The sequence below is a fragment of the Aethalodelphis obliquidens genome, unplaced genomic scaffold, assembly GCF_003676395.1.
Source record: "Aethalodelphis obliquidens isolate GAN/ISIS:26980383/991018 unplaced genomic scaffold, ASM367639v1 scaffold12, whole genome shotgun sequence".
NCBI classification, from domain to species: domain Eukaryota; kingdom Metazoa; phylum Chordata; class Mammalia; order Artiodactyla; family Delphinidae; genus Aethalodelphis; species Aethalodelphis obliquidens.
This window is the reverse complement of record NW_020837956.1, coordinates 20,847,696-20,870,147: the sequence shown is the minus strand read 5'-3', so window position 1 is coordinate 20,870,147 and position 22,452 is coordinate 20,847,696. Positions and strand designations below refer to the sequence as shown.

The following is a 22,452-nucleotide window of genomic DNA, read 5'->3' as shown; positions in this document are numbered from 1 at the left end:
ACATGACATAAACTATTCTAGTCACAGGCAGGCTATTCAAATAAAATAGAACTTCAAGCCACACTGGGCTTGTTGAGACATTCGGGCTTCTAGGATGTGTGAAAGGCAGGGGAGGGGTGGAGACGGCCTCTGCCACTCTCCCGTCCTTCTTATTACCAGCAGCTGCAATGCTAAACACATCCCAGTGTGTCTCCCAGCCACAGCGGAGGCCAGCAGTTCTGACAGCAAGCGAGCGCAGGAAAGCCACCGTGAGGCTCCCCTCCCCAGAGGCAACTTTAATTATGTGAACTGGAGCTCAGCAAAATAAAATAAAATCGGAATATATCATAAGTGGTGCCTCACTTTCCCGCAGGGAATAGCTGGTGGTAGGTGGGCGGGGCAGGGCTGGGCGGAAGTCTTTAAATATTCAAGCCCCTCATGCAAGCGTGCAGGCCGGGGTGGATGCAGCGTGTGCACCGAGAGCAGACGGTGGAGAGAGGCAGCGGGCTGCGGTGCTGCAGGGGTCTGGAGGGAGGAGGCCGGAGCTGGAAGGCTTCTGAGTGCTCTGCAAGCTGGGTGGCACAAAGACACACCCTGGCTCTGTCTCCGTCGTCGGTGGGCACCTGACCCGGCTCCACGCGGGCTCTGAGAGGTGCTCTCCCAGCCCCTTCTGTCTCCACCACGTCTGTCCCCCGCCCTGTCATTTCTGCCCCCTTCTGTGACTCATCTTTCTAAAAGGCAAATCACAGCACATTCTTTGGAGTCCCAGGTAATGGAGGACAACTCTCAGCAGGGGCTCAGAATGAATTTCGGTCACGACTGGCGAGGACACCTATGGCCAGTCACTCTTAAGTCTCATCCAAATCACCAAGTGTGGGGTTTGAAAATGCAGATCCCCGGGCCCCTGTCAGTTACATCATGCAGGAAGTCTGGGGTGGGTCCCAAGAATCTGCATTTGTCATGTTTTCCAAGTGACCGCAGCTGGAGAAACCTAGGCCTGCTAGTTCGCTTACAGCTAGATTTCCAAGGAAAGGCATCGAAGGCGACACCAATTCCCCTACGGAACCCACTGACGACTGTGGGGTCTCTTGGAGTATTTTCAGCTATTCTGCAATTACTTCAGCTCCCTGGAGGCCATGGACCAGGACTGTTAGGGTTTAGAGAAGATGCTCAGTGGTGGGTGTCAGCCTGGAGCTCAGCTCAGCCAGCCGCCTGCTCCCGTGGGCCCGCCCCTCATCAGAGACCTTCACCCCTGGCTCTATCCGGTGTCCGCCTTCCTGCACTAGGGCCCCACAGCCATCGGAGGCCTCTTTAGGGCTGGGGGGTTAACCTCACACAGTCTCACACAGCAATGCAACATCCGTTTCCCCGTCGCTGACATTCAGCCAGCCGGAGAGATGGAAATCAACTTCCTGCCTTCGGCATTTAGGATTCGAGAGAAATAGATGGCAGGGCTTACGAACCTGGAAATGCATATTTCTATCTTGGTCATTTATTTTTCTGATGAAAACATTTCCCCCAACGTTGGGAATTCAAAGACCCATCAGCCTGAGATGAATAGTCTGAAACCTGAATGCGAAATAACTGAGCTGATCGCGGACTGGACTCATTGCTTTCCCTTCACTCCTTGTGCTGAGCCAAGTTCTGGAAAAGGGCAGGAAATAGCGGAAACCGCCCAGAGCAAATGTGACTGGAGGAATAACAGAACAGGCCAGTAAAACAAAACACCTGTTTAAGCTATTGATCAACCCAAAGGTTATTAGAGAAATGATGAAGTATTAGAAAAATACCAGTTTTACCTTGACATTTCTTTTTCTGAAATCAGCCTCATATTAAATCCAGTGAAGAATAAATTTAAAGATGAAATCCTTTTAAGGATCCCCCTCACCTCTCAGATGGGCCAACCAACTCTCCTCATTTAGATTTCTTCTTAAGAAGCTCCCTTTCTAGGTGCTGCTCTGTGGCACCCGAAAGATATCAATGATGACTGAGTAATTCCATCATCTGCACCGGAAAGCGTGGTTTCTCAAATACAATTTAACATAATGACTCTATTTATTTGCGCCCTGACTTCTTCAAGAAAGGATTTAAGGTGGCTCACAGAGATACACAAAACCTAGTCAGATAACATAAACTAGGAGAGGGTAAGGAAGATGGGGCAAACGTAGAGTTATAAAATTGAACCAGGAGTAAGGCTGCTACAAACTACACGTCATGAACCCCTATTTGCCTACTGGGTAAAGCATCAGATTTAATCTGACCATTCTTCTGATTAAAAAAAAAATCATTGATACATCTCTTCCATTCTTTTTTTTTTATGTTTGTGGGTTTTTATTTCACAAAAAGCCTGGAGGGCTTGAATTTGCCTGTACCCCTGAGCAGGGGGAGGCTCTTTCCTGCATCTCTGCTGGTCAAAGCCCCACCTGCCTGGGATTGCCGGCAGCCCCTCAGAGGGGAAGCGAATCTAGTCAGTTTCACAATGCCCACTATTTCAAAGGGAACAAATTGCTCCGGGGCACAGAGCTTTTCCTGAAATGAAGCCAGAAAGGTGTTTCACCTATGAGTTTCCAGAAAGAGAGGACAGACGAATCTAAACTCTGTGCTGGCTTTCTACTGTGTGCAAGGCGTTGACGCAGTGCTTGGTGGGAGTGCAAAGAAGCACAGGCACGGCCTGGCTCTCCAAGAGCATGGAGGCAGGTTTTTGGCTAAGTCCTCTTCCTCTCCCCCTTTCTCCTTTGCATAATTATACAGGGTACCAGAGACTGTTGGTTAACTATTGTAGTACCTACGTTGTGCCAGACCTTGTGATAAGCCCTTTACATATATTAACCCATTTAAGCCTCCCCTCCTTGGGGTAGGCACTCTTATTGTCTCTACTTTCCAGGTGGGGAAACTGTGGTCCTGAGAGGTTATTAGCTGATCAAACAAATTGTACAGCCAGTCAGTGATGGAACCTGACTTGGACTTAGGTAGTTGATTCCAGAGTCCACGAGCTTAATCACTGGGCCCTGTTGGGGTCTAGCACATCTCCTGGTCCCTAGAGAATGCGACCTTGTGTTAAGAATCATGGCACCTTCAGTCTTCACATTAAAGAGGTAACAGCTACACGAACCATTTGGTTAAGTGGCTCTGGAGGTACCTCACTGAATGCCATTGATGCCTTAGAGAAATTTATGTAAGTCAAAGTTTTGATGTTCTATAATACTTAAAATGTATTATAAGAGATTGACATTTTTAAAAAGGATTCTGTAGCAAGTCGCTGTTACCCTCCCCTGCTGTGCCTTGGAAATACTTTTTGGTTTTGTTAAAATCAAGGTCCTATTGCAAATAGTTCAGTGAAGCTGAGTATGGTGTTTAAGGTAAGATTCTCTGCAGATGGGACTTTACCACGTTGGTGGGTACTGTCTGCCTAGAAGTTGGCTCAAATGGCCCTCTTGTCCTCCTGCAAGAGAACAAGCAGCCCGACCGTCAGGCTACTTTGCTCATCTGTGTGGGTTCATCTGGAAGTGCCCAGAGGTGGGAGGAGAAGGCAGAGAACTAGAGGAACAGTGAGACTTGCCTCGCATGGAGAGTTCTTCATCGGTGCAGGAAACGTAGCGCTGGTCACCGTAGCACTTTCAGAGGTGGGGGTATCGGTGGTGCTGAGCAACAGGGCGTGGCCTGGGCAGAGAGGAAAAGAGTCAAAGACGCACCATCCTCGCACACTGAAGGGCCTTGGGGTGCAGGGTTAATGGGCCCTGCACCATGCTTCTCTAGCCTCAGGACATCTCTAAGGATACAGGTTTCCTGCGGCCTCTAATGGAGAAGACAGCCTGCTGACCACTGTCTATAAAACTTGGCTCATGCAAAGGTCTTCATTCCAAATGGCCTGCAATGTCCCAGCACCATACATCTGGGTTACTGCGTCCTTGATCTCCCAAGGTCACCAGCTTTAGCGCCTAGTCCTGGACTCCCCCAGGCCCACCCCTGCCCCCCGTATCCAGTCATGCCAGCGCTTTGCCCTCCAATGGTCTCTAAACCTTCACTGTCTTCTCCCCTCTCCGGAGCCCAGGTCATTCTGTGCCCCATGCCCTGACCAGGAAGACTCACTTATTGTTTTCTAAGCACTGACCTGCCTGAAAACCTGGCAGAACATGAGCCCCAGCCCCACGTGGTGGTGGGAAGAAGCATCTGCAAACCTCCAGGAGTATTTTGTAGCTGGTAGGTGCTATGGAGTTGGGGCCAGAGTGAGCCACGACTTTTTAGGGGCCTCAGAGAACCCCAAGTAGGAATTCAGTCCTTCATTTCTATTTTTCTCTCTTAGCAAAGTCTTTATAGAGTTACTACCGAGTAACAAATTCAGGTGGGTCCAGAGCTGAGTAACTAGGCCAGGCCAGAAATCTTAGAAAGCACCCTGCCCATCCTTGAGGAGACATCAAGTGTCTGGGGTTATGTGACCCTGGAGAGAAAAGGCCTTTCGTGGTCGGTAGGTCATGATGGTTGTCTTCAAATATCTGAAGGGCTGCCTCTGCGGGAGAGGGCATAGTCCAGTTCTGTGGGGTTCCAGGAGACAGAAATCAGGGCCAACGAGTAGAATTTACAGAGGGGTGGGGCTCGACGAAGAAAAGCGGTGTTTGATTCTGACCTGTTAAACAATGGAAAGGGCTACTTTTGGAGGCAGTGAGAGCCCTGTCACTAGAGGTATTCAACAGAGCGGTGAGGAGGCCGGGAGGAGAAGCAGGCGCTCTTGGCCTCCACGTCTGGGGAGGGCCCTGCAGCGCTCCCCCGTGGTGCCATGACTCAGCCTCCGTTTTAACAGGGCCCAAAGCCAACTCACTAGATGCAGCCAGCTCTGGGGACCGAGGACAGGACTGCATGGGCTCTGAGATCCTCAGTGGTTGATCTGGACATTGTCTTCTCTCACATTTATCATTATTATGAATCCTTAAAGGAATCTGTAGGATGTGTGATCGTTGCTTGGAAAGAGAGAAATTTTGGTACAAGGGACTCTAGCTCCACCAAGAGCAGGTAAATACAGGGGAGGGGAAGGGAGAGAGACCCCCCTGCCCGCCATCCTGCAGAGAAGTGGGCCCCAGGGCCTGCTCAGTCCTAGCAGCTGTGTACAGACCTAGGATAGGCCCATGGCTGGGTGGTCTGGCCTCTCCAGTTGCCCAGCTCTTGGAGATATGCTGGCCTCACAGACCTCCTCTGATCCCGAGGCCAGTTCCTCCGGGCGTGGAGTCAGCCCAGCCCAGCATGGGTGGCATCTCTTGGGTGTGTGGAGGCCCTCTGCCCCTCTGGCAGTCAAGCAGGGACTCTAATGAGGGGAGGGTGGGAGTTGCCAGCTGCAGCTGGATGCGGGGTTGGGGGGGTATGACTGAAGAATGCGGGCCGCAGGCAATGGTCTAGATATGGGGCAAGGTTCCCAGGGCACAGTTCTGGGGCAAATGACGCAATGGCCTACCTGCGCCTTAGCCTCCCCAGTCATAAAGAGGGCTACAGTTTTCCTTATCTCTCAAGGATTTCTGTTCCTGATGCGTAATAGGTTTCAACAAACACTTGTCAAATGAATGGATTATTGTTATTGTTGCTTTTATTCTTATCTTTCAGCTAATCCTTGATCAAAGTTCTCATTTTAAGGATCAAAAGGTGACATTAGCCTTGGCTTGATTCAATCATTCTAATGCTCAAGAGAGTGTGAAGAGGGAATTGTGTAGGTGTACCCCAGGGCAGGTCCTTGGGGGAGGTCCAGTGCCTCTGGGGTGGTGCCCCAAGTCTATTGTGTGGCCAGGTGGGCACCAGGGGAAGGGAAGAGCAGGTGGTACCTTGGTGGTCCTGGAACCGGGCATCCTTTAAGGTCCTGACTTGCCACTGGGGCGTGTGGGGTGACAGTGAGCTTTGGGTCCAGCCACAGAATCCATCCTCGAAGTTGCAGTAAAAACCAGCAGGGAGTTTACCTTCAGGGAGAGCACAGGGGTACAGTCATTTCCAGGACTGCTAAAGGCAAAATATGCCAACAGCAAGTAAAGTTAGCCAGGCATGACCATCCTCGTTAATGACAGCTCCCCAGCCAGACCCTCAATGTCTAATCATGCTCACGGTGAAGAGAAGCCCAATCCCTAACTTGTACGTGTGCTGGTTTATACTTTTCTGATCTTCAGAGAACAATAATACGGGGTATTGCTAACCCAGTTTTATATATGAAAAAGCAGAGGCTCAGAGATGTTAAGCAACCTGACCAAGGTCACACAGCCGACAGGTAACCCAGCTGGGATTTGAACCCAGCTCTTCTGCTTTTAAATTCTGTGCTCTTTATACAGATCCACCATGAACATGATCCTAGAAAAGCCAGTGTATAACTCACTGAAAGGCATTTCTAATGGCACAATGATAAGAGTGTGGTGGTGGCAGTGGTAGTGTTGGCTGGGGGTTGGTTGGTTTGGGTCCCTCAAATCACCCCTGCGTGCAGAGACACATATTGCTCAAAACTATCTATTTGCTCCCCTTTATTTCCCAACCCCCTTGCAGTTAAGTGAAGCCACATGCCTAGTTCTGGCCAATGACATGTGAGTGGAAGTGTTGTGCATCTCCTGTGGATTGAGGCTGTGAAAAGCCCTGGTGTCATTTTCAGACTCTCTCTTCTGCTAAAGCAGCCAAGGAGAGTTCTCGTTCCTGGGGCTGCTGCATGATGGTGGCATTTCTGCCAGCAGGAGAGTTCCCAGGGAGTAGAGGCCCCTCCCACCCCAACGCTTAGTGGACAGGCACCGTAAATGTTATGTTAAGCCACGGAAATCTGGGGATGGTTTATTACTGCCGCATAACCTAGCCTATCCTGACCAAGCAATCCCAGTCCCTGGGGCCTCTTTATATCATCTGTTGGCTCAGCATAAAGGGCCCTGTTAACGCTTTTCTCTACATCAGCCCGACCTCAGGTCCCATTAAAGAGGTCACAGTCAGTTCTATACCCCATATATTTCCCCACTGCCCACAGAAGGAGGAGGACAGGAGGAGAGGGGTAGAGAGAGCTCCCTTGCTCCAGTTTACTTGGAGAATGGCTGCAGGGAAGGCTCTCAGCCCCAAGGAGCTAGTGGGCCATTCCAGGCGGCTACCCTGATAGTACCCAACAGCCCCGGCCAGGCCTGTCTCCACACAGCAGCTCTCGAGCCGGACCCACCGCTCTCAGTGTCCTTCCTCTGTCTCAGCCTTCTTGGCAACAGCAGGCTGACAAAGACGGCCCTACCGCTTCCCGGCTGTGACAGCACCTTAGTGAATTATTACTTATTTCTCCCTGATTCTCTGTGCATTTCACACAGAGGCAGAATTATAAATTAAAACAGGCTGTCACTGACTTTGAGCATCTCTTCTCATTTATACCCCCCTGAAGAAATCATCCCCCCCGCCAGCGCCGCATGTTCCCCTGATTAAAAATCCAAAAACTAAGGAGATGTTTCTATTTTATTTTTTATGCCCCGCTCAAGGAATCTCACATTCACTTCTTTAGCAAAAACTAACTGGTAGCTGGAAGTGACCTTCCACAAAGCGTCCTTCACACATATGCTTTAAACTGAACACCGTGATGGAAGATTCTAGCAGGCAATGGGCCCCTGGTAGAAGGAAGAGGCAGGGCTGAGCTGGGTCCTGCACAGTGTATCATTCCCTCCTTACCCTTTTAGGAGGTAGAGGCAGAGAACTTAGCCTGACTTATGGGTGTTGGTACCTCATCAGAACCGGATACCTGGGCTCTGGCCCTGGCCTCACTGCTTTCCGCTCTGTGACCTCAGGTAAGTCACTTCCTTCCTCAGAGCCTCAGCTCCCTCATCTATACAGTGGGGTAAGATTACTGTATATTTTGAAGGGCTGTTTTGAGGACAAAGTAAGGGAGAGAGAGTGGAAACATTCTGCAAACAGAGTTGAGCAAACATAGAGCGGCGGTGGCATTATTAATGATCACTCATACCGGGGACAGGGAAACTTAGCAGCAGGGGAGAGGCTGAAACTGCCAACACTGCCCTAGAGGCAGAGCCAGGTCCCTCAGCTGCCCTCTGGAAATGCCTATGCCTCCCGCTGGGACAGGAATGAGGAAAGTCACTGGCACTCTCCACCTTCTGGAGGCCCGTCCTTGTCCCAGCTTGACAAAGGGTCCAGGGTGAGCTGGGAGTGGAAGCCCCTTTCTTTTTGGCTGACTGAATAAAAGGAGACGAGGTAGGCAAAAATAGTTAGGTCAACGGGCAATTTACGTGCCAATTAAAACCTTGAAGGGCGGGCAGGAGTGCCGAGAGGATTTCCAACACTGTAAGCACATCAGGGCATGTGCTCAGCAGGACCAGTCCTGAGGACGATGGTGGGGTGGGTACCAGCACCGAGCCCTTGGCAGATCAGGCCGGGTTGGGGAAATTGCTGTGAAGTCCACTGCTGAGCAGTGTTAGCGCCCAGTGTCGCGTCTAAGGTGTCACCCCCTTTGATCACCTGCTCAGTGCTTGGCACATTGTAGGACCTAAATACTTATTTGCTGAATGACATGGGAGTGGGTTCAGTCTCCTAACCCTTTGCCACTCAAAATGTGGTCCAGGGACCAGTCACATTTGCATCACCTGTGAGACTGTTAGACGTGCAGAATCTCAGGTCTCTCCTTCCTACTTCCCGACCTAGTGAATCAGAATCTGCATTTTTAATGCTCTCCAGGTGACTCCTTTGCATCTTAATGTCTGAGAAGCGCTGCTCTAACCCACCCCCTTCTTGGGCTGCAGCCAGTTATTCTGTTGGCTGGATGGCCAAATCGGCTGTGTGTGGGTCAATCAATCCCAGAACATTTGGCACTTATGACACCTGATTCCACTCTAAGAGACACAAATTGATAGAGTCATAGAGATGTGACCTTAGCACCAGCTGCCAGGAGCTGCCAACTATAAACTCCAGGCCAAATGACACTACTTCTATTCCTTCCTGTGTGACAACGTTGTTAACCATTTTTTTTTTTTTTTCGGTACGCGGGCCTCTCACTGCTGTTGCCTCTCCCGTTGCGGAGCACAGGCTCCGGACGCGCAGGCTCAGCGGCCATGGCTCATAGGCCCAGCCGCTCCGCGGCATGTGGAATCTTCCCGGACCGGGTCATGAACCCGTGTCCCCTGCATCGGCAGGTGGACTCTCAACCACTGCGCCACCAGGGAAGCCCTGCTGTTAACATTCTTGATAAATATGTGTTATACATTTCCTTGAAAATATAGAGTCATGGGAAAAGTGCTAGAAGAAATACATCAAAATATTATGGTTATCTCTGAATGTCTGAGAGGGAGGCTTATGGGCAATAATTATTTTCTCCTGTGTACTTTTTTGATTTTCCAAATGTTTTACAACCAACATGTTTTACTTTACAATAAAGAAATAAACTTAAAAAAAACCCTGTTTTTGCCTGATAGGAAGCGTATGCCCACCAAACCGATGAGAATATTGAGTACGTGGAGGGGGACTGAGCTGCCTGCAATACTGAGAGAGTCAATGACCCATCCAAGGGATGAAGTGGGGCCACCTGACCCTTTTCTGGGGCACTGCATGCCGTCGAGGCCATGGCTCAGGACACACAGGGAACCTTGAAGACACCCTTCAGTGGGTTACAGCATCCTGGAATGTAAACATGGATCGGCAATGTTTAATTAGAAAGAGAAGGTGTGCGGTGTATGGTGTGTGGGCTTGGAGGACGGGGTGTGAACGGATCGGATGGAGAAGGGCAAGGGCGGTACCACCTCCATTTCAGGTCCCCTACTTATCCCAGCCAGAAATGTCCCACAAGGTTGCGTCTGATAAGCTGAATGAGCTCTAGTGGTGCGTGTAATTCCTTCTAGAGAAAATGTGGGGGCTGAGGCTGGGAGTTGACAGGGTACAACCTACGTTTCCCCTCCAAATTCTAGCCGTGGCAGTTTTTGGTTGAAAACTCTCGCTCAAGATTACTGACCCTCATGGGGGTTCCTTAGAAGACCTGGACATCCCCAACAGGCTTAAAGTGACCACTGCTCAGAGAAAATGTTCTAACAGGTTCCAGACCACCTGGGAAGGACCAAGTGAGGTCAAGAGCACTGCCCTTAATGCATCATGGGCGTCAGCACGTCAGCGGGCATCATGTTCCAATTCATATTAGAAACGAGGAAAGTGAGGCCTAGAGGGTGGAGACGAATGATCTGAGTATCCCCCAGAAGAGCCCTGGACCTTCCCTGCCTTTTCCTCGTCCCTTCATCCTGGGTAGATATGTAGTGAAGGCTGTGCTAGAAACTGCTGGAAACTCACGAAACAAGTGAAACTGGCTTGCAGTGATTAAGAGCATGGGCATTGGAATCAGACTGGGTCTGAATCACTGCTCAGCCACTGGCTAACAGTCTGATCATGGACTAATCTGGTTCCTCATCTGTAAGATGGGCATAATAGCATCACATAGGATTGCTGTGAGGGTGAAATAAGTTAACCCATGAAGAGTGTTTGGAGCAGCTCCTGGCATATAGAAAATACTCAATAATGTTAGCTGTTACTATTATTATTGTTGTTGTTATTTTCATGGGGATGGTTTCCAGAATCAGCATCAGCCAGTGTGGTAGGGAAAACAGCAAAAATGCCAGAGAGAGTGGGGCGCCCAAAAAGGAAAAGGATACTTGCTGAGTACTGCCAAGCTCAGAGTGGCCAAAAGATTGGAATAATCCTCCTTCTAACTGAACTCCCCTTCCCTTCTAGCAACCGACTTCTGTAGCAAAGAGCTCCATGGGGGTGTTCTTCAGGGCGGAGTGGTCATTCTGACAGCTGGTCAGAACAGCTTTTCAAGTGTGGCTGAAAAGCCTTCTGGGCTCCAGGCGCCTGCCTTCCTTACTGGGACCAGGCTGCCCTCAAGCTTGGAGTTGGCTCGAAAACACATTAATGGCAAGCCCCGAAATGGTGGGAAAGTGCCCTAAGTCCACAATAATGGGCTGGATCCTGCAGGCTCCAAGCTCTAATCATGGCTCTGTTCCTGACATGCTGTGTGACCCTGAACAAATCAATTACCTTCCCTGTGCTTTCATTTCCCCAGTTGTAAATCAGGACATGGACTCCCTGACCTGTGTCTCAGCTGGGAAGTGGGTATCAAAAACTTTAAAAAGGCCAAAGCAAAGTCACACAGCTCAGAGGCACTGCTGGAAATAATACAGAGACAAATAACTAGAGAGACACACAGACAGGTCCCTGTCCAGGGCAACATGGGCAGGCCTAGCTTCCTCTTGGTCCATGTGTGTAGTGAGAGCTCTGAGAGGAAGCCAGGAGCAGAACAGTGCAGAACAAGCAAAGGGCTTTACCTGCAACTCTTTACTGAGCTTTATCTGACCAACCACTATTCCATGATTATTGGAAAACTTCATTGGAAAGTTTTGTATAAAAAGCACGATTTTCAAATTGAAAAATGGATTTCTTTATAGTTTCATTTAAAAGGGAATAAATAAAACCTTTCTTTCCCTGAGGGAAGATCTGTCCTCCAAATGACCGGGGGGACACTGTTACCTTCTTAAAAGCTATTTGGCAGGTCACAGCATCTTGGGGCCGGTGTATCTGAGGGGAGGGGTATTTGTTGGGTGTCCGAGCTCCACAGCACCCCAGGCTGCTGCATCCTTTCCCAACCACAACACCCTTGTTTCACTCCCTGCCCCTGTGTTGGATTTACAGCACTACAAGGACAGATGCCGTGTTACTTGTCCCTGCTCCAGGATCTAGTTTACTTTTTAGCTCATTATATATTTGTGCTAGAAGTGTCCGTGGTTTCCCTGGAAAAAACTTCTAGAGTGTTTACTACTTGCCAGGGAGCAGCCGAGAACACTGTCTTCAAGTGGAGGGAGCACTGTGCTGGGAGTCTAACTCTGCCCTTGACTACCAGTGCGACCTCAGCAACCGGCTTCCTCTAGGGAACCCAGGTTTCCCAACCCATTTATTCATTTTGATCAACAAAGAGTCAATGCGCACCTATGCTGTGCCAGAAATCGTTTGAGATCTTGGTATGGGGAAGAGTAGCAGGCCCACCCTGTCCACAGTGAGGGAGAGAGACATGGAAGCCACCTCCATGAAATGTGACGGATGCACACCCACTAGGATAGCTAACATAAAAAGGCAGATAGGGCTTCCCTGGTGGCGCAGCGGTTGGGAGTCCGCTTGCTGATGCAGGGGACGCGGGTTCGCGCCCCGGTCCGGGAAGATCCCACATGATCCCACAAGATCCCACAAGATCCCACAAGATCCCCGGGAAAAGCTCTCTCACGGCTGGGCCCGTGAGCCATGGCCACTGAGCCTGCACGTCCGGAGCCTGTGCTCCGCAACGGGAGAGGCAACAGCAGTGAGAGGCCCGCGTACCGCAAAAAAAAAAAAAAAGGCAGATAAAGAGTAAGTTTTGCTGAGGATATGGAGAAATGGGAATCCTTACACAATACTGGTGGGACTGTCAGATGGTATAGCCATTCTGGAAAGCAGCTTGGAAGTTCCTCCAAATGTTAAATATAGAGTCACCATCCGACCCAGCAATTCTACTCCTAGGTAGGAAATTTCATTTCCAAGAGAAATGAAAACATCTGTCTACACAAAAACTCATACATGAATGTTCACAGCAGCATTTTTCATAATAGCCAAAAAGTGGAAACAACCCAAATGCCCATCCGTTGATGAATGGATAAACAAAATGTGGTACAGCCATACAATGAAATGTTTTTTGGCGATAAAAAGGAATGAAGTACTGATATATTCTACAGCACGCATGGGCCTCAAAAACATTGCGCTAAGTGAAAGAAGTTAATCATGAAAGACCTCATATTATATGATTCCATTTATATGAAATGCCCATCTGTAGAAACAGTAAGTAGATTAGTGGTTACTTAGGGCTAGGCAGTGGGTGAGGGGGTCGGTGGGGGGGAGGGATTGGAGGTACATGAGGAGAGATTGCGAGGGGTTTCTTTTGGGAGTGATAAAAATGTTCGAAAATTAGATTGTGGTGATGGTTGCTCAGTTGTGACTACACTAAATCGTACACTTTAAACGAGTGAACTGTATGGCATGTAAATTATATCTTTAAAAAGCTGTTAAAAAGTAATGAATGTTATGGTGCATGGATTCCAGGGGGCGGGTTCCAGAGGGAGAAGAAGCAACTATACTTGTGGGAAATGGTCAGAAGAGGCTTCCCAGAAGGACTGACTCTTGAGGTGAGTCTTGAAGGAGCAGATATGACTTAAGATGGGAAAGGGCATTCTGGGGAAAGGATAGGACACAAACAAAGCCAGGGAGGTGTGAGGGAGCTGAGAGGTGGTTTGATATGGCTGGAGCTGGGGTACATGGAAGGTTGCGGGGAGGAGGGAGGCAGGTGGGTGATGAAAGAAAGGCTTAAAATGTGACGGAGGTCCTGGCGTAGAGGGCTTCTCATGTCACGTTAGAGTTGGGCTTTAGTCTGCACTTTTTCTCTATACATGAGGCTGTTGAGAGCAAAACTTATAAGATCTTGCTTGGTTCTTAATTATATGCGGTTTCTAGACCATGGGTCCTAGCCCTGTCTTTTGAAGACTGTGTAGCTTTTGAAAGTTGCCACCAGAAGGACACAAGTGGCCCTGGTCATAAGGGAGGTCATTCAAGCCTCTGATGGTGGGGGAAGGAGGGCATGTGGGCATGGGTGGGGCAGGGCGGGCGAAGCAGCCCCATCTACTCACTGCACAGCTGGCCCTCATCTTCTCCCTGGGCACAGTCCCGGTGGAAGTCGCAGGCCTGCCCGAGCTGGAGGACTGTTCCGTTCCAGCAAGTGAAGGAACTCTGCAAGGCCATCTTGGAGCCCGGGGATGTTCCTGGAGAGCACACAGAGACACATGACACTGGTCAGCTTGGGTGGCCCCGTGGGAAGGCTGCGGGGAGAGCATCCCTCCCACGCCGTTCACATCTCAAGGTCTGAGACTACCCCATTTTCATCTGGCCGAAACCAGGGTCAACACCAGGAGGCTAAGAGGAAGTCAAAGCCCTAACCCCCCGGCCCCCTGGCTGTGATGTGAGTAGTAGAGTGGGCCGAGGTTTGAGCCATGTTCCCCAACACTTTGGGGTCCTCCAACCCACGGCTTTAGTGTGCCAGGTGGACAGCTACAGGTGGAGTCTCATCTGCACACAGACAGCTTTCCCCTCAAGGTCAAATTTGGGGTACCAACAGGCATATCTGGTCCAGTATATCGTCCCCACGCTCTTGACCCCAGATTCCACCACTGGAGTGACTAAAACACACAGCACTTCCTGTTTTGAAATGAAAAGAACGCCGTCGTAAGAGCAGGGCTCTGGGCCCTGGATCGGCTCCTCCATGAATGGCTGTGTGATGCTGACCCTGTTCCTTCTCTTTCTGGCCCCGTGTCTCCCCATCTACAAAAGGAGGGGTTTTGATGATATTTCCAAGGTCTTGTCCGATTCTGAAATTCTTAGATAAGTCATATTATCCAGTGGAGGAAGGGAGAGGGGGCAGTTTATAGCAAACATATTAGCAGATATTTGCTTTTGTATCAAGAATGATGAGTTATGATAATTTATTAACCTGTGACCTCAGAGAGCCAAGCTTCAGCTGGCCTGGCCTAGCCTGCCTACTGAATGGGTCCCTTGCCTGGGGACCGCCTAGCAAGGGCCTGGCTGGTGTTTCTGACTGTGCCTCCTGATACCCAGCCTCGGTTGGTATGGGATGGGGGAGCCTCTAGCCCCTGTGGAGATGAGAGGGCAGGGCCCACATGGGTTGACCTCCTATCCCCACCCCCCAGGTCTGGCTGCCTTGCTCTCTGTCCTATTTCCTAGCTCTATCCCGATGGTAGCTAGTGTCTCAACAGTCCTCCCACCCCCATACTACCTACCTCAATGCTCAGCTGGGTGGTTGAGAGGATGAACAAGGACCCTCACCTGGCCAAGCCCCACAGCTTCTCTGGGCCTCACATGAGGGGCGGGCTTCTTTAACCCTGGCTGTGAAATTAGACTCTTCTTTACTAAATTTTATTTTAATAAAACCTTACAGCTGATTGTGATGTGGGACTCTCCAGGTTAGATGATCTTTAAAATTCCATGATTTTCTGGTTCCCAACAGCACTGAACTAACATCAAGTCCAGCCTCTTTACTTCTAGAATCTCTCTGTATACCTCAGCCCATCTGGTTCTGTAAAGAAGCCAGGCAAGTCTTAATAGTGTCCATTTCCTAAGTGGGGAAATGGAGTCAGAGTGGTTAAGTGACTTGCCTAAGGTCACACAGCTGATAAGTGGGATTTAGACCCAGCTTGTCAGACTGCAAAGCTGGCCTCTCCATCTCATGGAAGGGGGTGTTGGAGGTGGCCCTGGGCCCTCTTTCACAGGCTAGTCCAGATAAGGCTCAATGTGTCAGCTGATGGCGGATGGCTACCTGGCATTGTCAGACCAGCCTCCAGCCTGGCTGGGCGTTCTCAGTAGTTCCTGGGCATGGGAAACACAGGTCCTTCTTCTTTCAGGGAATCACATCCAAACCCTTTAACCTGTTCTTAAAGGTCCTTTGTGATGTGGGCCCAAATTTCCTTTCCTGTCTCACCTCTCTCTGTCTCTCCCCATGAACGCTGTGCTCTAGATGCATCTGGCATTGGTTCGTTGCAACCTGGCACTAGAACACACGTGTATGCTCCCATCTTCTCCGCTAAGCTGCTTGAGTCTCTGTGTGTTCCCAGCCCTAGCCAGTGCCTGGCCCCTGGGAGGGTTCACAAAAACCCTTCACATTAGGTTATGCTTCTGTGGCTGGCTGAATAATGCTGTGTCCCCCCACCCTGCCCCAATACCCATATCCTAATCCCCCAAACCTGTGAATATGTTACTTTATGTGGTGAAAGAGACTACTGGTGAGATCAAGACAAGGATCATGAGGTGGGAGATTATCCTGCTTATCCAGGCGGGCCCAATATAATCACAGGGTTCTGATAGGAGGGTGACAAGAAGGTCAAAGTACGAAGTAGACCTGGTGATAGCAGCAAGGGTTTGGAGTAATGTGAGGAAGACGTCGACGTATTTAGGATAATAAGAAAAATTCTCCTTCACTTTTGCTTGGTGATTTCTAGTTTCCAAAGTATTTTTTCCTATGCCTTGTACATGATCACGAAATACAGTTAGGACCTTACGGCCCTCATTCCCAGCCCGACCGAAGAAAACATGAGCCACATAAAACGCCTGTCAAGCCTTCCTCAACTTGGAAACAAATGTAAGCTGTGTCCTGTTTTCTTCACACCTTATGATTAGGCCTTGTTTCTCATCGTGTGTTTTCACGAACACGTGCACGTTTCATATACCACTTACTTGTCGTTCCCCAAAGAGCTTTTACTTTTACAGTTTCTTTTACTTTCCTTCACTTGAAAAATATATGCCTATTGTCTAAAGTTCAAAACCAGGGTAAAAATCAACAGAACAATGCCCAGAATCCCACTATCCAGAAGCCGTCATTTTTTACATCTCGGTAGATTTCTCTTTCGTGTTTTTTGGCCTGTGCTTTAAAGGTGTGTATAGTTGTGTCATATATGTATGTTGCTTAAATTAATTAAAATTATATCACAAGCTTTTCCAAGGGCTTAAAAAGTCCTCATAAGAATACTTTTTAATGGCTATAATACTACGTGATACGTACCATAATTTATTTCAACATCAGTCAATGACTGGATTGTTAGATTGTTTATAATAACACTTTGAAGAGTATCTTTGAGCATAAACTTTCACCCGCTTTTCAGATTATTTTCATAGGATAGATTCCCAGAAGTGGAATTACTGAATCAAAGGGTATAAACATTTTAAAGGCCCTTGACACATATTGCCAAATTGCTTTCTAGAAATTAATCCAATTTACACTCTCACCAGCTGTGTTCATACATGCATGTTCCTCTTACTACATCCTGGCCAACCCTGAATATTATCACTATTTTTAACTAAAAGTATCCCCCTGCTGTTTTATTTGTATTTCTGTGATTGCGAGGGTGAATATTTTTTTGCACGTGTTATTAGCTTTATTTTACTCTGATTTTTAGGGAATTGCCCACTTCCTTTTCCCAGTTTATCTGTTAGGGTATTCATGTTTTCCTATTGAATTGTACAACATTATTAATAAGGATGTGAAACTATTTATTACATGCTTCACATTTTCCCCCAGTATTTTACGTGTATTTTCATTCTGTTTATAATGATATCTAGGAGTTTAAAATTTGTATGTAATCTAAACCTATCCATATTTTCCTTGGTGATTTCTTCTTCTTCTTTTGCACCTTAGAGAATTTGTTCCACGTGTGGTTGGTAGGTAACGTGTGGGTCGCCTCTCGTAGTCCTTGGTTTGCTCTCTCATTGCTAAGGTTGCCCTCTCATCAGGGAACGTCTTCCACCAACTCCTCCTCTTTCAGCAAAGGGGATACAGATCTCAGCCCCTCATCTGTGACATTTTCATGGACTCTCCCATTCTCTCCCCATCCATGGACTGTCCTTTCCCCTGGGATACCACAGCACAGTACTTCTTCTTGCATTTAACTTGGCAGACGTTCTGCTGATACGTTATAACCAGCCGTTTGCATGCCTGTCTTCCTCACCAAACTCTAAGTGACTTGAAGGAAGGGATCAAGTCTTATCTCCACGAATCTATAACAGTACCTTGTATAGAGGTCTCCCCACCCCAATATTTGGGACTTGAACTTATCCATTGAAGCTATCATCACGCCCATTTTATAGTTGAGAATACAAAGGCTCTGAGTGGTTACATGGATTGCTGGAGAGATTGGTGGAAACCCACATTTTCACATCTTGTTCTCTATCCTTTGTACCGTGTCTGTCTATGGGGTCCCCCCTCCCCAGGTGATGAGTGTCCTCAGGAGTGGTGATAATGGGTATGAAAGGGCAGGGAGTCAGTATCCCTGCCCTTTACTCCCAAACCTGGACAAAGAAGGGGTCCAGTCGTGGGAGGGGTGTGCTGCTTCTACTCTCTGGATGCCCCAGTGTTTATCCCCAGGACCTCTCTGTTGCACAGCCACAGCCCAGAGAAGCCAGCCCCTTAGGCCCTGCTTCTACCTGCCCCTCCCTACCTCCTCTCCCTGGCTGGAGACGTACAGCCTCCTCCATACCACGGGGAACTTTATGCTTGTGAGAGATTCAATTAGATGGATGCCTAGTACTCTGATCTCTTCTACCAGCCCAAACTCAAAACTAATGAAGCACAACAAAAAAACAACTGCTCTGTCTTCTCCAGTTCTTTTTTTTATGGGCCCCATAAATTCCAAGGAGGAAAGTACCCTTGGTGAATGGTTTTAATCAAGGGCCTGAGTTTCTGAAACAGCATCCTTTCTGTGGTTGTGAAATGATTGTTCTGGCTTGTGGAATAGGGTAACCTGAGGCCCTGGATGGTCACAACCGGCTCCAATGCAGCAAGGAAGGGGCGGAGCTTAGACAAGAAGATCCAGCACCCACTTTCTTCTGGCACATTCTGATGCCTTCCAGCCACGAGTGCCTGTGATTCCTGGAAGCCACTGAAACACCAAATGCCCTAATCACAGCAAGGTTAGGGAGAGCTAAGGTCAAGCCACTCTGGGGAGAACTCTTGCCTGGGATCTTTTGTTAGCAAGGGTCTTCTGCATGGAAATTTATTTATTACCTTTGAAAAGGTAGTTCTTCCCAGAATAACAATATAAGTCCCTGGGGGTAGTAAACTGTCACCATTCCTTACCTTTGTATAGCATTGTAAGAGCTTACAATGTGCTTTCCTAATCCTTCTCTCTTTGAACCTCATAAAAAACTGGTAGAATAGTTATTATTATTCCCATTTGATTAATCAGAAGACTGAGGACTCAAGAGATTAAATAATGGATAGAGAAATGCTTTCTAAGCAGTAAGGCACCACAAAATGCAACCAATTGCTTGCTAGGTGCTTTGCCTGAGGTCTCACAGCTAGTAAACCACAGGGAAGGCCCAGAACCTGGTCGGATGATCCCGGGTGGGGTTCTTCTCCCATCACCTGGATTAGATCGCCTTCTGGAGCAGCACCCTGACGGCCCAGCGAGTCACTTGGGAAGTCAGAAATACTGTTGAAGTTCAGGGCCCACCTGGACCAATGAAACCAGTATCTTTGGAGGACGGGCCCTTGGCACTGGTGGTTTTAAAAGCTCTGGGCATGATTTTCATGAGCACAGGTTGAGAACCACTTCCTTGGAGGCTGGCGGATTTGCCCCTGAGCACCTATGTGTCTTAGATGGGTCTTTTACCTCTTGGGTTCTCCACTGCCCCCTGGTACAATGAGGGGGGGTGGCCTCAAAGCCAACCTCCAAGACCCCTTCCATCTTCGACAATCTGATTCTGCAGTTCTGAGCAATGGTTGTTGGGGGCTCTCTGTTTACAGGGTTGACCTGATATAGTGCGTGTCGTCTTTATTAATGCTGACCATTTAATGACTTCCTTAGAGCCTGCTGCCAAGTCACTCACCCACCAAGCTTCCCCTGGTTTCCTCATGTTGGCTTTTCCTGTCTCAGTCATCTGTCATTTGCATCCTGGAACATCTCTCCTGAAACAGCATGACACTTGCTTGCCCATTTCTCTCCTCTGGGTGCAGTAGAAATCGGTTCAGATTTGCACCTGAGACACGTGTGGCCTGGGTGAGGTTACATGAACCTCTATTTGACACCATGGGTGGCTCACTGGGTTCACTCGCTGGGAGTGATTCCTTCTCCCTAATTGCGCATTCAAAACAGAACCCACACATGCTCCCCTCCTTCAATCATGTCTTGGAGATTTGATGCTACAAAATCTACACAACTCTCTTAACTCAATTTTTTTTTTAAACAAATGTCAAGTTTTAGGGCACTTAATTAATTTTTAATTATGGTGATTTATGTAGCATTAAAAAAGGCACATTTGTATCAGCTTTCAGGCCATCTCCCACCTGCTTGCTCTTGCCTAACTAATGACACTCATTAAAGGGGGAAAAATTGAGTGCTGCATCAGTGAGAAGGGGGTCTTGCTCTTAAGTAAAGAGAAGGGGAGATGACGTGTGGGAGGAGGCTGACTTCCACAGCATGGGGAGGTCAGGAGTGGGGCTGGCTGGAGCCCAGAGGCTGGGCCAGGCTCCCAGTGGAAACTTACTGCTTCGCAGGATGAGGAGAATCAGGTGCTCAAGGGTAAAGAAGCCCAGAGACGTGAAAATGGATGGTGACATGATGAGGACGTAGCCACAGTGCTCACAGGCTAACAGCCGCCGCCTCTGCGCGGACGTTAATGGGGATGTTGGAAGGTCTGAGAACTGTGTAAATTAAGCCTGGCAGAGACCAGTCCTGCCGAGGGCTTTGGCCTCATAAATTGTAGTGTGGACAACCTCATTAAAGAACTGGCATCTTGGGTTCCTACTTAAAATATAAATCGGTGAGGAGAGGGCCCGGCTACAGAGGGCCCAGCGGGCTGGGTGAGGAAGTGCTGTGCTGGAAGTCTGGAGAGCTGGTTCGAGGCCTCGCCTTTTGCCACGAGGCCTCTGGGGCCGTGAGCAGGTCACTCCTCTGGGCCTCAGTTGCCTTGTTTGTAGACTCTCCGCAGCCAGCCACTCACACTGACCATGGGCTTAGGCTACTGCCTTGATGGTGCGTCTGTAGACCCTCTGCATCCGTCACATGGAGCTTGGAAATCAGGCTGCTTCCGGGGCCCCACTGCAGACCTACAGGGTCAGAACATCTCGGGGGGACTCTGGATCCAGCATGTTCCACAAGCTCCCTGGGTGAAAACTGGGTGCACCACAACCTGAGGACCTCTAGTGTTAGGGAAATGAATGGATCTTCAGTTCCTTCTCCCCTTGGAAGAATCCCAAGCCTTCCAGCACCACCCTCTCCCTCACTGTGACAATTCCTTCCTTGGTCCAGAGCTGTCAGAGCTCCTTTCATGCCTAGATTCCATTTCTGTTATGACTCCAGCAGGCCCAAGGCACCACTTTGTTAGTTTGTGTTGAAGAGACCCCTAAGGTACAGAGAAACTAATACCAGCTTCCAGTCTTCTCTTCTGCTAGCTAGTGGTGTGAACCCTGACACAGCTCACAGGCTTCTCTCTTCTGTAAGTTGGAGAGGCTATCTAATTTACAGGATTTCTGTGAGGATCAAATGACATTGGGTACATAAAACAGTATGTGGGGTTCTTATGAGCTAATTTTAGAGAGTGTCCCAAGGAGTTTGGGAGAATTGGCCATGGAAGTTGGGTGGGAAGTGGTCAATGGAGGGGTTGGACAGGCCAAATTTGGGGAACAGAGAGCACCTTTGGGGATCCCTCACATCGCACAGTAGAGGCGACGATCTACAGGGCCAGACCTTTTCAGCAAAGCAGTGGCAGAAACAAACGCAGTGGTAATTTGCAACATAAATAATAGCTATGAAGAGTAATTGCAATGATGAATTTTCAAGATTATTTGTCTCTGGAGTCCCCCCTTCCACCAGTTAGCTTTCTGAGCCCAGCTCCTTTCGGGTCCGAATCCAAACCTTTGCTGGCTTCCACGGGATTCAGTCCAAATTGAGGCTTAGCACACCCGGAACAGCCCACTTTCCCAGATCACCGTGTTCCTTTGCATCTTCAGCTCAAGACCATGACTTGTAGTGTTTTGAACATGCAGCCACGGCTTCAGCCTTTGTGTAAGCCGATTGGGTGGGCTAGAATCATCTTCTCCATCTGAGCAACTCCTCCTAACTCAGGTGTAACCTTCCCCAGCTGCTTGTCCTTCTCTCTTGAAGGAAGACATGTGCCTCCCTCTGGGGCGCTCTGGCAATCGCTATACACCTGTAACTGTGAACTCGTCTCTCGCATTGGGCAATTATGTCTGCATTGCTAGCTTCTCCCACTAAATTCTAAATTCTTTGAGGCAGGGGGTCTGTCGTACTTATTTTATCTCCTGGAGAGTGCCTGGCACATGGCAAGCGCTAATGAATGTATGTTGAAGTACAAGATAGATCACCAGGTTTAAGCAGAAGAACAGGGTGAGGTAGGATTCCCTTGCATTCTGGAAACTGCTAATTCCTTTAGGTTATACTGTAGCAAATCCACACACACAGCCCCCCGCAGCCAAATCCCATTCAAGCTTACAATTATTGAACGATTATGTTCAGAGCTTCTACTAAGAGCCTGCGGTTAGAATAGTGAACAGAGGGTGACATGGGTGACCTAGTTTGATAGGTGGGCCATGGGAGCCCTCTCTGGGGAGGAGATATTTGAGCTGATACTGAAGAATAAGAGAAGTCAGCCGTGTGAAAAGGCTGTGGAGGAGTAGGGAGTGCATTGCTGGTGGTGGGAAATGACGCTAATGATCTAGGAACAGAGCAAAGGCCAGTGTGGCTCAAAAAGTCACAAAGGGTTGGGTCATGAAGGGTCACTGGGAGGAAGGCCGAGGCCTAGTTCGGCAGGATCTTGCAGGCTGTGAGGAGGGGTGTGAATTTTGCTTAAGGGGTTTAGGCAAGAGACTGAAAATAATGTCATTGGTTTTTTTTTTTTTTTTTTTTTTTTTTT

The 22,452-nt window shown here is 48.8% G+C and overlaps 1 protein-coding gene across 1 annotated transcript in view; it reads right to left on the bottom strand.

Annotated features, from left to right (window-relative positions):
- Positions 1-1,599: 1,599 nt before the first annotated feature.
- Positions 1,600-22,452, bottom strand: part of LOC113624185 (ALK tyrosine kinase receptor-like) — a 174,203-nt gene continuing 153,350 nt past the window's right edge. The window contains exons 3-6 of the mRNA XM_027113919.1: positions 13,647-13,778; positions 5,682-5,915; positions 3,539-3,639; positions 1,600-1,623 (exon numbers count right to left, since the gene is read on the bottom strand). Coding sequence (XP_026969720.1) covers positions 1,600-1,623; positions 3,539-3,639; positions 5,682-5,915; positions 13,647-13,778 — 491 coding nt within the window. The remainder of the gene's footprint in view (positions 1,624-3,538; positions 3,640-5,681; positions 5,916-13,646; positions 13,779-22,452) is intronic.